The sequence below is a fragment of the Eublepharis macularius genome, chromosome 3, assembly GCF_028583425.1.
Source record: "Eublepharis macularius isolate TG4126 chromosome 3, MPM_Emac_v1.0, whole genome shotgun sequence".
NCBI lineage: Eukaryota > Metazoa > Chordata > Lepidosauria > Squamata > Eublepharidae > Eublepharis > Eublepharis macularius.
In genome coordinates, this window is record NC_072792.1 from 98,111,309 (window position 1) to 98,127,807 (window position 16,499).

Sequence of the window (16,499 nt, forward strand, 5' to 3'; positions counted from 1 at the left end):
GCCAATACAGGAACCAAACAGATTACATAATCGGAACCAGAAGATGGAAAGGCTCTATTCTCTCTGCTAAACAAGACTAAGAGCTGACTGTGGTACCGATCATGAATATAAAAAATTAGAATAAAGCTGAAAAGAATCATTGTGCCAAAATATAATCTAAATAAGATTCCTGAAGAATGTAAAGAACAAATTTCATAACTAAGTTTAATTGATCATAAGCTGGAAGAACTATGGGTTGAAACCAGAAACAGTGTCAAGGAAGAATATGCAAAGAAGAACCTGAAACCTTAGAAAGTGAAGTGAAAACTGCACTCAAAGAAATTGGGAGAAAGAAACCACCAAGAGTAGATGGTGTACCAATAGAGTTACTTCAAGCTACAGAAATGGAGTCCATCAAAATCTTAACAAGAACATGTCAACAAATATTGAAAACAAAACAGTGGCCCATAGACTGGAAACAATCTACATGTCAGGGTCTTGGCATCCCCTGCCATACTTTAGGGGTTTGACAACCCCGACCGCCTGGTGAGAGCCTGGGCCAAGGACTGGACTCTAATGGACATTGTGCTCTTAAGTTAGAGACAGCTGTGGCTGTCTCCTCTGTCTCTGTCCTGTGAAAACGTACAGAGGGGGCCCCTCCTGAGCTTATCTGCCTGATTCCTGAGAAGAAGAATCGTTGTCATGGATGCATAACCTTGGAACTCCTGAACTTTCTAAAACATCCTCTTTGCTCTCATCCTTAGTTGCTTTGCTTTTGCTTACAAACCGTATCTGTTGGGGGATGGAAAGTGGGAACCTAGACTAGGCTGGCAACTAAGGGTGTGGCGGTGGGCACTGGGCTGTACTTAGAAATCAATATAGACTTGGGGGCTTGGTGCAGAACTTCATTCCTAGCAATGAACCTGTAATGGATTGCTAAACTAGTAGGTTATCAATAAAGCTTTAACTCATGCAGTTCTGAATTCATGCAGAGAAGTTACTGAATCTACCTGGCAGAACCTCACACTACATTCCAATTCCAAAAAGGGTATGCCAAAGAGCGCAGCAACTTATCAGACCATCATATTATTTCCCATACAAAAAAAGTGATGCTCAAAATTCTTCAACTAAGAATCTTATCAGATATGGAATGAAAAATGCCAGATGTTGAAGCTTGATTCAGAAAAAGAAGAAGCACTAGAGATCACATTGTAAATTTACAATGGCTAACAGAGCATACAAGAGAATTGGCTTGTGTTTTATAAAGTGGTCCTTTCTTACATGGTTTCAGCAACTAGGATGGACAAGAATCCAGGGCGTAAGTGGTAACCACAGATCCCAGGATCCTGTCAACATCCATCACAGTAACTGGGTCTGAATGATCCATAAACAGAACAGATGTGAATCAGTTTTCTATCACAGGCAGTGACCATATTAAGCCAACTACTTTTCTGAACAATTACTGAATCAAAGTATACTATCAACTGTGATCTACTGACAGACTCTTAACTGTCATGGTGGTTAAGGGGAATAAAAATTTTCTCCTTAAAGGTAACGTGAGGACAAAGAAAACGAGAGCTGAACAACTTGTACAAGTTCTATCCATCACCTTCAGGTAATCAGTGGGAATCTGGAACTTTGCCAAGTCTTTTCTGGGAAGAGGCTCTCAACACACTAAGGTATCCTGTTTATTTTTTAAAAAACTATACTCTTTACATTGGAATAAAGATTGCCTCATGAGTATTAGACTGTTCTAGTAATAATAGCAGAGATGAATGAAAAGGGAGGTCAGTCACCATGATTGCTTTCACACAGATTAATTGTTTTATGACCTTTTTGTACTGGTATGATGTCCTCAAATCAGCAATCTTGCATCATAAACAGTATAATCTTTCAGGGTGGGGGTGGTAATGGCTATTCCGTGTTGCTGCATTTTCTTCATACTGAACTAATCTATATACTACAGTGTTTAAGTGGTACAGGCTCAAGGCTGTCTTCATCCTAGCAGTCACAATGAGAGGACTGGAAGCAAAGTTAGTTACTCCTGATATATTATCTTGCCCAGGCAGCTATTCTGGTCAAATCCTTGCATTTATATAAAGCGCTTTTTAATCATTCTCAGTAATTCCCAAAACAAACTTGCAAATGGAGGTCAGTTTCATTATGTATATATTACCAGGGAGAGTATATGTGCTAAGAAATCAGTAGCTTACTTAAGGAAGCCAAGTAAGTAGATGACAAAGCTGAAAACTTCAAACCACACATTTCATCCTCTTAACCATTACATTAAAACAATCTCTACTGTATTTAGTTCCAAGTGAACAGCTTTAAAAGTAATTATTTTCAAAAGTGTTTTCTAATACCTGTCAAGTGTCCACTCATTGTTTTGTCATGGCTATTGAATAGCTGCCGATATTTTAATCTTGATGACTGTGGAACTGCCCATTCTGCTGCAGGAGATGTACTGGAATTATATAAAAAACCCAGGCAATTATATTTTTCTCATAACCAAAACACACAACTGAGTAAAGAACAGCTCCAAGAATCACATAGTTATGGTTTTTAAAAATTCTAACAGTTTCTATAAAATTTACAACTGAATAATATTTAAATGCATTTGTCAGAGTATATCCAAGTTTTATTGGATAGTACCAAGTTCTAGAGTTGAGAGCGTATATTACAAGACATATTAAATAAGGCCAAGGAGTAGCTCTCCCAATATTACCCTCTGAATACGACTCAGGAGAGGTGAGGAGCTGGAGCTAGAGCCAAATCATGACTCCCACATAAAACCTATTGCCCCAAAAGACTTACTCAACAAGAAGTCTGGGACAATCAATTTCCTTTGTCTATCTCCAGACTAGAACTGTTTATCATGGCTACTATGGCAGTCTCTGCGATGTTCAAGCCTGAATCCAAAGTGAAAACTAGTCTACGAAGTTAGCAGCTGTCAGAATGCCTGAAGCAGCTCACACATCATTAGGCTTATCTGAACTTGGCACCCCACTCGACACTGGTCCAAAGGAATCAAGTTTGTATTTATCAAACTTTGTGCACACCACAATTTGCACAGTAAATTGCTATTCTTCCTCCTTTCCATTTTATCCTTTGGAGAGACTCTCAGTATATCTTTCCTTGCTCCCATATTTACCTGCTCATTTATTAAGCTCATCTCACAGTTCAGTTACCTACACTTGCAAAGGATTGTCCACTTCAGTGTCATTTCAGTGACAGAATCCAACTTTTCAAATACCCTTCTTATTTGGTGCATTCTTTATTTTTTTAAAGCTTCAGTGAACATATTTTATTTGCTATGCTCTTAATACATGACCTATTAGCTTCTGTTTTAGTCATTTTATTGGGTTGGTGTTAGAAATAATATGTGATGTAGTGTTTTAATGTTTTCCTTTGTGTCAGCTGCCATGAAGATTTTTGTTTAAATTATAAATTTTCTCCAAACTTCAGATTGCACATTATCATTGATGAAAGCAAAATGGTTCATTAATTTGATATAACAAGCAAGGTACAACCTCTGATTGGCTACAGAAAGCATGATTTTTTTTTCTGGAAAATGTACGTAGAGAAGTAACACAAGCACAGGAGGGAAAATATGGAGATTCTGTCTTTGTAGGACAGAGTATATGACAAATGGGGTAGAGAGGCTCTGCCACCAAGAACAGAAGTGGAAGACAACTGCTTAAGTGATGCAATGGTGTAGAGCTTTCCACCACACAAAAAGGGATGGGATGTGCAATATGAAATGTTTTTCAGTCTGTATATAATTATGGTTACATGCAAACATCTCCAACTTTGACAGAAATGCATTCTTCTAACTTAAGAATTCATTCTTTTGAATTCTACCATTATATTTCAAGGTCACATTCCTGAAGTTGCATATTTGCAAGCAGCCAATTCCCTTAAATCAAATGGATTTGTGTCTGAGTATCTGCTGGGCTCATCTATGACAAAGTGGCCAAACTGCATAAAGAAAATCAGATACACTTACCCAGCCACATCAAAAGATTGTGCCTTTTGTAATTTCGCATTTAACTGAGATCCTGCACCAGATCTACTGAAGGAAGAACTCTTTGGCAATGTGGCTGAAATACAAAAAATACATTTTAATCACATGAAAGTTAAGCACAGTCAGCCAGTTAATGATAAGTAATGATTCCCAAATACTAGGTCATATGTACTGAACTATTAAGCAATCATAGTTGCTATTCCAGGTGCCCTTTTTATTTTAAACTTCTAATTTTAAACATATTAAAAATTTGCTTAAATTGATTAATATTAGCAAACATGTCTCTTCATTAAAATACAGTAACAAGCTATATAAAACTATCACACAGCTATGTGATCAGCATTATCAATTCAAGAGGTAAAATAATCCTGCTATTTAGGAAAGATCTATATTTTGTTCATAATTTTATTTAATTGCTTCTTTGATACATAAATACATGTACCGTTTTAAAAGACAACCATTGGCTGTCTTTTAGAACTTCATTATTATTATAAGGTTTAGAGCCCCGTGACGCAGAGTGGTAAGCTGCAGTATTGTAGTCTAAGCTCTAATCATGACCTGACATTGATCCTGGTAGAAGCCAGGTTCAAATAGCTGGCTCAAGGTTGACTCAGCCTTCCATCCTTCCGAGGTTGGTAAAATGAGTACCCAGTTTCCTGGGGGTAAAGTGTAGATGACTGGGGAAGGCAATGGCAAACCACCCCGTAACAAAAAGTCTGCCAAGAAAAAGTCGTGATGCAACATCCCCCCATGGGTCAGTAATGACTTGGTGCTTGCACAGGGGACTACCTTTACCTTTTATTATAAGGTTTGCATTCAAATACTACATTCTAGATCTTCAGTTACACAAATAATTACATATCAATTAGCAAAACTAGAGTTGATGATTCATGCATACCAGGATGACTAAAAGCAGGCAGTGGCTGGATAACAGCAGGTGCTCCATTGGCAAGGGGGGGTACAGCTGCTGTAGGAACAGAAGATACTAAAGGTGGAGACATTCCTACTACTGGAATGGATGCTATTGGCACAGGAGCAACAGCTGTAAGAGGTGGCATACTGGGAAGACCACCGATTCCTGAAAGGAAAGTTTTTCAAATTTACCATCGTCTATGTTTTTATTTAAGTTGTTTACAAAGCAAAGAATTATATAACCTTGTTTAACATTTGGCTGCAGGGTAAAATGAAAATAAAATGGTGAAACCACCATGAACAGCCTAAAAATGATCAGGTGAAGAGACCACATCTTCCAAAGCAATTCTGACAAAAGATAACTAAGATCTGCTTCAGAGAAAAGTATTCACTCTATACTGAGTTGAAAACAATATTTAGTCATATGCAAGAAGTCTAACAGTATAAACAAATTAAAATGCTAAGGGGATGTCTGCTCTTACCAAATCCTGATGCACTGGAAATGGCAAGGGGAGGCTGTTTCATAATAGGAGGCAACGCAGAGGGGAGCTGATAACCTTGCAGTTTTAGTTTGATAAGCTTCATAGCTATAGAAAACTCCAGCTGATCCATCCTTCCATCATTGTTCATATCTGCAAGAGCCCTACAAAAAACAATTGATTTTAACGCATGACCTCAAAAACACTTCTAAAGGCAAAAACAAGGGAGAGATAAAGGGAGAGAGAGAGATTCCCAATTTGAAACTCTGAATATATGAAGCGGCGTTAAATAATTGTTCTATCTAGTCTTATATTGTCTATTCTAACTGGCAGCAACTCTCCAAAGTCTAAGGCACAGGACATTCCCAACCCTGCCACCTGAGATTCTTTTAAAGTAGAGATGCCAGGAAGCAAAACTAGAATCCTCTGCATACAAAGCCTGAACTCTGTTACTGAATCTTACTGTATGCAAAATTCTACAGGGAGATGAAAGGCCACTGAATGCTTCTATTTCCTATGTTTATGGCTCCAAAAAGCTACTTCTTAAAATCAATTATTTTTATATCTAGATTATATATGGGGACTAGCAAGGAAAACTTGAGGAACATTATGAAATATTTTGGTGGTACTACGACTTTGGAATTGCCTCCCCCAAGAAATTCACTTGGAACCATCTTTACTGTTGTTTAGATTCCAATTGAAGGCATTTTTGTTTCAATTTGCTTTTAGTAAAATTGTTGGAATTGGTTATTTGTTAATGCATCTCATTTTAATCAATTTTCTGCTATTTGTATTTTTATTGTTATGTGATACCGTGGACATCTTTTGGAAGCCTATTATACAGTAAAGAGGATAAAACAGTCTCAAATGATTTATATATGGGTAATAAGAAAGAAGAGCTTGAGCTTCTATTGCAAACAGAGGGCTATGATATAGTAGGAATTACTGAGATTTGGTGGGATGACTGGAATGTGCTAGTGGATGGGTATGAGTTGTTCAAGAAAAACCGGAAGAGTAGAAGAGGAGGTGGAGTGGCGTTGTATGTGAGGAGAGGGCTTAATTGTCAAGAAGTTATGGAGAATGGGGTGGACAGCTCAGTGGAAAGCATATGGGTAGAAATAAGGGGAGGAAGGACAAAGGGTATTATTGTTGGAGTCTGCTACAGACCACTAGACCAGTGAGAAGAAACAGATGCTGCCCTCTTTGAACAGATTGGTAGAGTATCCAGACATCAGAACCTTGTAATTATGGGTGACTTCAACTTCCCTGATGTGTGCTGGGAGACAGGCTCGGCAAAATGTCATGAATCACACAATTTCCTGACCTGCCTGGCTGATAACTTCCTTTTTCAAAAGGTGGAGGAAGCTACAAGGGGCTCGGCCATACTAGACTTGGTATTAACCAACAGGGAAGAACTGGTAGATGAGATGAAAGTGGTGGGGACCTTAGGGGGAAGTGACCATGTCCTCCTTGAATTCCAGTTGCTGGGGGGGGGGCAAGGAAGTTCGTAGCCAGAGTCATAGGTTAGATTTTCATAGGGCCAACTTCAATGAACTCAGAGGCTTGATGAAAGTCATTCTGTGAGGGAATGTGCTGGAAGGGAAAGGAGCGAGTGAAGGGTGGGCCCTTCTCAAACACGTGCTTTTGCAAGCTCAAGCCCTCACTATTCCAGCAAGACAGAAACATGGTAAGGGCTCCAAGAAACCGATGTGGATGTACAGGGAGCTCCAGAATAAGCTAAGGGAGAAAAAGGAAATGGAAATGTTCAGGAAATGGAGAGAAGGACAGACCTCTAAAGAGGAGTATATGAGGGTTACTAGGTACTGCAGATCAGCCATCAGAGAGGCCAAAGCTCAGTACGAGCTGGATCTGGCCAGGAGGGCTCGCTACAATAAGAAAAACTTCTACAGATATGTGAGAAGCAAACGCAAGGTAAAAGAGGCAATTGGACCACTGTTGGGAGTAGATGGAGAAACTCTGATGCAGGACAGAAAAAAGCAGACAGGCTTAATGACTTTTTTGCCTCTGTTTTCTCCCTGAAGAACTCAGGCACATCTAGAGATAGTAGAAAATGTGGCAGGCCACCTAATTGACATTGACAGAGAGGTTGTGGAGAGGCATCTGGCTGCACTGGATGAATACAAATCCCCTGGGCTGGATGGGGTGTACCCAAGAGAGCTGAAAGAACTTTCTAGAGAACTTGCAGAACCCCTGTCCATCATCTTCAAGGCCTTCTGGAGGACTGAGGATGTGCCACAAGATTGGAGAAGAGCGAATGTTATCCCAATCTTTAAGAAAGGGAAGAAGGATGACCCGGGAAACTACAGGCCGGTCAGTCTGACTTCTGTTGCTGGGAAGACATTAGAACAGTTTTTAAAGGGATCAATCTGTAAGCATCTGAAGGACCACTCAGTGATCCGGGGAAGTCAGCATGGTTTTGTCCCTAACAGATCTTGCCAGACCAACCTGGTTTCCTTCTTTGACCGAGTGACCAGCTTACTGGATCGGGGAAACTCTGTTGACGTGATTTATCTGGATTTCAGTAAAGCTTTTGATAAGGTCCCCCATGACATTCTGATGGGCAAACTGGAAGACTGTGGACTGGACTATAGGACAGTTCAGTGGATAGGGAACTGGTTAGAGGACCGCACCCAAAGAGTGGTGGTCAATGGCGTTTCATCAGATTGGAGGGAGGTGTCCAGTGGGGTGCCGCAGGGCTCGGTTTTGGGCCCGGTACTTTTCAATATTGTTATCGATGATCTGGATGAAGGAGTGGAAGGGCTGCTCATTAAATTTGCTGATGATACCAAATTGGGAGGAGTAGCAAACACCCAAGAAGATAGAATTAAAATTCAACAAGACCTGAATACTCTGGAGAAGTGGGCAGCTGTGAATAGGATGCAATTCAACAAAGACAAGTGCACAGTATTACATCTGGGCCACAAAAATGGGAAGCACAAATACTGGATGGGGGATACACTTCTGGGCAGTAGTATATGTGGAAGAGATCTTGGGGTAAGAGTGGACTGTAAACTAAATATGAGCAGTCAGTGTGATGCGGTGGCAAAAAAGGCTAATTCAATCTTGGGTTGTATCAAAGGGGCCATAGCATCGAAATAGCAGGTCATAACCCCTCTCTATACTGCCTTGGTCAGGCTGCACCTGGAGTATTGTGTGCAGTTCTGGAGGCCTCACTTCAAAAAGGATGTGGACAAAATCAAGAGGGTGCAGAGGAGAGCGACAAGGATGATCAGGGGTCTGGAGACTGAGACCTACGAGGAAAGGCTGAGGGCCTTGGGAATGTTTAGTTTGGAGAAAAGGAGATTGAGGGGGGACCTGATTGCTCTCTTTAAATATTTGAAAGGCTGTCATTTGGAGGAGGGCAAGGAGCTGTTCCAGTTGGCAGCAGAGGGTAGGACCCGAAGAAATGGGTTTAAATTACATGCACAAAGGTACCGGCTGGATATTAGGAAAAACTTTTTCATGGTCAGAGTAGTTCAAAAGTGGAATCAGCCGCCTAGGGAGGTGGTGAGCTCCCCCCCACTGGCAGTTTTCAAGAAGAGGCTGGATGAATATTTGTCAGAGATGCTTTAGGCTGATCCTGCACTGGGTAGGGGGTTGGACTAGATGGTCTGTATGGCCCCTTCCAACTCTATGATTCTATGATCTGACAAAGTTATACCAGCTCTGTTAATTGTTTTAACTAAATAAGCCAGGGGTTTAAAGTAGTAGTTTATTACCCATATCTAAGAGAGATTCATTATTATTACATACAGCAGTTTACTACATGTATTACTTTGCAGTTAACAGATTCTTTAAAAAAAGACTTTGGAACACCTTGTACCTCATTAGCCAGCAACAATTAGCCTGAGATACTTTGAGAACTGACATTTAATGCCTTTTTTTGGTTTATTATAAAAAGAATCACTTTTCTAACTTGCTTTGTCTTCACATCTGTATAGTCTCAGGGAGGATAAAAACATGATGTAAAAATTGCCTAGTTTTAAAATATAGTTTAAAATTAAATCTGAAATTACTGCAAACAAATGTTTCCCTAGAATTTATGACCCTCTTATGAATGTATGAAAGGTTGCTTTTTGTCACAAAAAAAAAAGTATGGAAAAATATTTCATAAATCATCACGTACCCCTAATGTTCATGTGCTTATATTATATTATGGCTTGCCATTGGCAAAATTCTACAGGGAGATGAAAGGCCACTGAATGCTTCTATTTCCTATGTTTATGGCTCCAAAAAAGCTACTTCTTAGTATCAATTTAAGAAGTAAAATCATCCTGCTGTTCCATTGGAGGAAGAATAATTCAAATTGGAGGAAGTCTCCCAACTTTGCTGAGCAGAGCAGCTGCTTCCATCTCAATACCCCAGGTATCTTCCACTGATCCATCTGACTGAACTTACACACCTATTTTATGCCTTAGGAACTACCTTGATCTCTGCAACTGGGTCAGTAATATAACAATAAATATTTCTGAATGTACCTAATAGCCAAAGAACAATAATCTGTCATGTATAGGACTGTGTACTTCGGTATTCGCTTCGGGTAAAAATACCCAAAGCAGAGCCGGGTAAAAATACCCAAAGCAGAGCCACTTCGGAATTAAGGTATTTCCGAAATTTTTCCCACTTCAGGTAAACCCGAAGCGGGAAACCCGAATCAACCCCCTCCTGCACACCCCTAGTCATGTAACCAGGGCCAGTGCATGTTTCTGGATGAATTTACTTTTTGGTGGGGCAGAGTGTTATGACCTATACTTTCTTTGAGTAGATTTTTCTTTTAATCTTTCCTTTACACCCTCTGGGTAGTTTGCTGCCACCAGGAATATATTATTCCAAAATATTTTATTCAAATTTCCCCTTTGGTAACGTGTTTAAGCATCAGGCTCCTTCGTGGTTCTATGTGGCCCTGAGGATATGAATGGGATATAGCAATGACAGCTACACTGGGATATAACAAAACAAAATAAAAGTTTATTTTTCAAGAAGCGTATTGGTTTCATAAAAGTAGTTCTTAGTTCTTAAAGTTACTTCCTATAAACTCATTCACACCGATCTCTTCTAAGGCTTCACACACAGTTAGCCTCTTTCTCTAACTCAATATTTGTCTCACAGAAATGCTTAAAAATTCTCAGGCAGCACACAGCTAGCCTGCTTTCTTCTGACTCAAACTTTTCTCTTTGCACTGTCAGTCTAAACTGCATTCACTCTGCCCTCACTCTCAGTCATCAACCAATCGTATCACTCACTCTTCCCTCTTTCACCCCCACTCTTCACCTAGCTCAAACCAAGCATTTAAAGACACATGCACCCATTTACTTAAAATCATTACACAGAGCAATTATAAAGCAGTCATAAAACAGAAGAGGAAGAAAAAAAAGGAGCAGTGGAAAAAAGAAACACTTTTACTGCTGATTCTAACCAATACATCTCTTCAAAAAACCTGTTATGGCTGGCTACAAATAGTAAGACAGATCCTATTTGAAGTTATAAGCACTGATATCTAAAAATAAGCATTATACAGTTTTCTAAAATGGTGAAATGTGCAGTTAAACATAAACAACTTATTATGTATCTCATAAGGGTACATAAAGGCTCTATACAGTTTAAAATCAGAATGTTTTACTTTTGCCACAATTACAGCCCAATCCTAAGAGGGGCGGGGAAACTGAATAGGAACCGAACTAAGGCTTGCGATGGCGTATCTGGGCTTTACGCCCGCGTAAGTCGCCCTCCGCCCGCGCTGGGACGCGGCGTTGGCCTGCCAGCGGGTCGGCACCGGCGCAAGCCACAGGTGCCCGGGCGGCGGAGGAGGAGTGGCGTAGAGCCCCACGCTGGCGCAGGGGGGGGGCGGGGAACAGGGCGGGGTCGGAGTTAGTCTGCTCCCTAAGTCCCTCCAGAAGCGGGAATGCCCCCAGCGGCGCAAAAAAGCTACGCCACGGAAAAAGAAGTCGTAGCCCATAGGCGCTCATGGAACGGCGAAAAACCGGCCCCCTCTCTGAGCGCTCAGCCCCGCCTCCATGGCCCGAAGGAGCATAGGATGAGAACTATCCTGGGGACCAATCAGCGTGAGGGGGACGAGCCCCCCTCTCCGCACCCAATCACCTGCGACCGGGCCCTACAAAACATCCGGCCAGCACCGCCCAAAACCCTCAGGTAAGTGAGCACGTCGCCGGAGGCTCTGTCCGTGTGCTGCGTGGCGTTGCCCCTTTGAACACCGAACGGGGGTGAGGGCATTCACGGTGGCAGGCACAGAATGCACTCGGGGGACTTTGTGAAAAAGTGGGGGCACTTCCCGTAAAAGGGAAGAAGTGCAAATGTCTGGCTAACCCCCTTTTTACCCCGACAGGAAGAACAACTCAACATCTAACTGGGCTCATGCAAGCTAGTTGCTTCTAACTAAGCACAAACAAATTAACCCTTCCGTGAGAGAAGGGAGTGACACTTGGCGAACTTACAGCAGCCTCTTCCATTTCCTTGCAGGTACCCTGACTCTGGTATTCCCGCCTGGTGTTGACTGATAGAGCGCTGACAGGTGAGGAGGAGGTAGGGGAGGGGGGACCCGTTCCGCAGATTAGTGCAAACCGCCCATTCACCTGACCCCACCCGCTCACTTGCCGCTTCGGGTGAGGCCCAGCAGGGGTGGGGGGCGACCATGGCCGCCCCTGGCCGCCTCAGAGGGAAGCGCCCTGAAAACCACATGCGACCAGGTGTTTGTTATGACCAGCTCATTCCTTCCCTTAAAGGTAAAGGCTTGCCATGGCCGAGTGCATCCTCGCCAGACCGTCATGCATCAGCTGGTCACTGCTGCCCTCGACTATGTGCATCCTCCCGGATGGCGGAGTGTGGGGCTTGCCTCGCCAGTGGAACGAGGCAAAGCCCACATGTGTCTTTTTCCCCCACAGGCACGTCCAGGGCAGGGCTGCTCCCCCGCATCCTGCCCTCCCCAAACATCTCTGATGGAGGGTTGGCTGCAGCCCAGGAAGCACTTTCGCGCCGCGGCCTGCATCTCAGCCCCGCCCCACCGAGCGGGAAGGAGGGCTGTGAAGAATTCCCCGGCTCTCTTGCTAGCCTAAAAACAAGCCCACTTGTTCCAGTGCAATAAAACGAGTTGTAAAACAACTACCTTCTGTGTCTGCGAGCCTGACTTCGTCCTCTGCCGCTCCCCCAACACTCCCGTCACATATCTCAACCTGCACATCGCCACAAATGTATCTGACAGACCCCGTTCTGCCTCCTCGCCCCCCCTCCCCTCACAGTAACGTCAGGAAGAGGGTTGGGGCAGGGCATGTCAGCGGGGAGGGGGGAGCCACCTAGGGCGATCAATCCCTGGTAGGGCGAGCAGCTGGCACCTGATAAGCCAGGGAGAGGGTTGCCAGGGGTGCTGCTGCAGGGGGGCGGGAGATGGCAGGGGAAACGGTCCGCTCTCCCAAGCCCTAGCCCCATCAGCAAAGAAACTAGGGTAGAGGCAGGCGGATGCCATATCCCGGCAGGAGGTCCCGCGCGCCCGAGGAGGGTCGCTCCCGTTGCAGCCACAGCAACACAGTCCCATAAGCGGCCTCCCCCCAGAGCGGGTACGGCCCCTCGGGTGCCTGTGGCAGCCCCATTGGCCATTCCAACACCCTCCGCCCCGCGGCGCCTCGCCTTGCATCCAATCCTGCGGGGCAGTTGCCAGCCTCCCACGCCAACATGCCATGGTTGTTGGGTGGGGTGGGGTGTGTCCGAGGCTGCGCGTGGCTCCGCCCTGGCCCGGCGCCGTCTCCTGCTTTCAGCATCTGTGGTCGCTTGCGTTGCCTTGCGGGGGGGTGGGACACACTCCTAGGCTGACAGCCCCACCAATCCTGCAGGGGAGGCCGCTGGCCCCGCCCACAGGGGCAGTGGAGGAGTACAGCACCCGCGCAAAGTGGCCGAAACGCAGGCGCCCGAGGTCCCCCGGCTGGCTGCCACAGTGCTTCCCCCCCCCCCGCCCGGGCCATGGAGGCTGAGTGGCCACCCCAGACCCCGGGAGGGCCCCCCAATGGCAAGTTGCGCGAGCACCCCAGCTCAGGGCGGCATGCCAGGCAGGGCAGGTGCGTCAGGGCGATATGGAAGACATGCCAGAGCGGCCCCTGGCCAGTCCTTGTGCATCCTTCTCTTCCCCCCCTCCCTTTTGGAAGGGATGCGCTGTCAGCGCGGGCCTGGTCATGGGCTCATGGTGCCAGAACAGGATATGGCCGGCAGATCTCCGAATTATTGCAGGCAGACATGGGTCTATGGGCAGATAAGCTTTATTCCCCGACCCGCAGCGCACCATAGGGCGAGGCCCAAGGGTTGGCATGTGGCAAGGATGCACCTCAGCAGCGCAGCATCCTCGAAAGGGACGAGGGCCCTGGGGCCATAGGAAGCCAACCACCGCGGCCCCCTCCCCTCCAACCCACAGGTCCAAGCCGGGAGGCCTCTGATGAGCCTATCCCTGGCCTATGCAGCTGCCAGACAGAAGATAGGGAATTGTTACATCTCAGACCCTCCAAGGTCATGCTGGCGAGCGGTGTAGTTCGGTGGGCAGCACAGAAACACAATACCCACAGCGGTCCTGGCAGCATGGAGGGCGACGGGTGGCGGGAGCAGTGGGTGGCCAGGCTCGGGGCCCAGCTCATTGCCAAGGCAGCCGGGAATGACCTCCTGGCAGATGAGGGTGCGATGACAGCGCGCCCAATTTACCTGGAGGAGCTCTTCCCGGGCCGTGCAGAGGAGGCCCGCCTCGTGCGAGCGTGGTTAGACGCGGCGCTGTGCGAGGTGGTGCATGACCTCCTGGAAGAGGAGGTGGCTGCGGGCCCCGCGCACAGTAAGTCGGGGTCCCTCTACGCCAGATGGGCCTCAGCGCCATCTGGGGGGCCTCCTCCGCTGTCGCGGAGGGCAGGCCATAAGGGCCCGGAGGCGTCCCAGCCGCTTCCGTCGAGGCCCAGGTTGCAGGTGCTTGCAGCACATGCCGGGCTGCCACCAACGGGTGCCCTTCCTCCCTCCCCCCTCTGCAGGGACCATCAATGACAGGTGGATGGCCGCAATGGACCGGGTTCATGGGGCATTCCAGCAGGCCCGAGCAGCGGCACCATGTGAGTCTAGACAACAGGGGGGGCATGGGCGTATGGGGTGGGGTGGACTGCGGCCATGACGGAGGCCCCAGAGCCCACAGGGGCCCTGACGCCCCCATCCCCCACCTCTTGCTTCCACAGCAGCGTCCACCCGGAGCCCCTCGCCAGATGAGGAGGAACTTGGGAGGGGCTTCACCGCCTGGTCTCCACCCCGCTACCCGCCACCTGTTGAAGACCCGGAGGGCGACCCAGTGGAGGAGCCTGGCAGGAAGCGGCCGAAGCTGGAGCCTGTCCCCGTGGAGGGCCAGGCAGCTGCCAATATGCCATCCCAGCCACAGGCATCTAGGACCCCAGCTGGGCCCCTGTCCTGTAAAAGGGACACTGTGGCGGGGCTACTTGCCTCCCCCTGCTCCAGCGCGCTACCTAGCCCTCACCCTCCTGGCTGCTGAGGCCGGCGTGCTGGGTTGGCAAGCTGCTCTCTGGGTGCCCGATGCGGCCCTGGAAACGAGCAGTTCCCTAACTGCTCTTCCAGTGCAGCGTGTCCATGTGGGCGGTGGCTGTCGGCCGGGGCGGCTTTCCCATGCTCTCTACATGCAGGGGTCACGGGAGCGGGCACTTGGAGGGGCCTCCTGGGACACCATGGGGGTGCAAAGGGCGAGTGTCTGGCCGGCCGAGCCCCCCAAGGCCAGGCATGGCCCTCAGCGCGCAGCATGCCACAGGTGCTCCGTGACCCTGTCTCGCACAGCTTGGTGATGCTCCTGGGGCTCTTCAGGGGCGTCAGGGGAAAGGCGGCTGGCAGGAGGCAGCCAGGGGTCCTCGCCGGGGCCCTCCATGGCTGGTAAGGGGAGCTGCTGGCGCATGGCGATATTGTGCAGCATGACACAGGCAGCCACGAGCTTGGCCACAGTGAACGGCTGCATGGCCAGGCGGCCGCCCGTGTGGTGGAGACATCTGAAGCGCATTTTCAGCTGGCTGAAAGCACGTTCGATCACCATCCTCGTGCGCCGGTGGGCCTGGTTGTAGTTGGCTCTGTCGGCGGGCTCATCCGCAGGGTAGGGCGTCAGGAGGTAGGGCAGCAATGGATAGCCATGGTCACCTGCACGGGGAGGCGGCATTAGGATCTCCCTTCCCATCCCCGTCCCCCCACGGCTCCCCCTCCAACTCCTGACCTAGGAGCCAGCCGCTCCCCTCGGGCCATGATGGCAGGAGCCTGTTCAGGCCAGAGGTGGTGAAGATCTGTGCATCGTGGACGCTTCCCAGGAACTTGGCAACGAGGTCCGTGAAGATCCCCTGGTGGTCACAGGCCGCCTGGACGTTGATACTGTAGAACCGGTGCCGATTCCTGTAGACCTGTGGCTCCTCTCTGGGAGCACACATGGCCACATGTGTGCAGTCGACTGCGCCAATCACATTGGGGAAGCCCACGAAGGAGGAGAAGCCTGCCCAGATGGGTGCCAACTCTGCCTCCGAGGTGGGAAAGAGGATGTGCTCGCGGATCCGACCAACTAGGGCATCCAGGAAGGCATGCAGGCAGCGGCTGGCGGATGATTGGGAGACCTCCAAGGCCTCAGCCATCACTCCCTGGAAGGAGCCGGTCGCGAGGTAGCGGAGGGACAGCAGGACCCTCTGGAGGACGGGGATGCCCCGGGGAGCCGCAGCTTGCCCCTGAAGGGCGGGCGCAAGCTCCTCGCAGCCTGTATGGCTGCCCTGTCCAGGCGAAAGCGGTCCAGGCAAGTCATGTCACCCAGGAGCAGGGATGGCACCCTGGCCTGGAAACGGCGGCGGCATCTGAGGCGCCGCCGCCTGAGGGCCACTCGGACATACACGGCCTGCAAGAGGTGGCTGGTCCGGATGGCTGGGAGCCGCGACGGCAGTGGCAGGCACCAGGCGGGGATGACCGGGGTCCTGCCTGGAAGGAGCGCAGGTTAAGTTCAAGCACCCTGAACCCCCCCACCACCTGGAAGCAGCAGGCCTACCAGTCTCAGCGGCCCGTTGTGAGTGGCGCTCGGGAGCGGGTCC

General features: G+C 47.9%; 1 protein-coding gene across 3 annotated transcripts in view; it reads right to left on the bottom strand.

Annotated features, from left to right (window-relative positions):
- The window catches only part of ITSN1 (intersectin 1), a 152,995-nt gene that overhangs the window by 98,024 nt on the left and 38,472 nt on the right, over positions 1-16,499 (bottom strand). For 2 of the 3 annotated variants that reach the window (XM_054973365.1, XM_054973363.1), the window contains exons 5-8: positions 5,398-5,558; positions 4,902-5,081; positions 3,986-4,079; positions 2,343-2,443 (exon numbers count right to left, since the gene is read on the bottom strand). In XM_054973365.1, coding sequence (XP_054829340.1) covers positions 2,343-2,443; positions 3,986-4,079; positions 4,902-5,081; positions 5,398-5,558 — 536 coding nt within the window. The remainder of the gene's footprint in view (positions 1-2,342; positions 2,444-3,985; positions 4,080-4,901; positions 5,082-5,397; positions 5,559-16,499) is intronic. The other variant, XM_054973364.1, reaches the window with a different exon arrangement.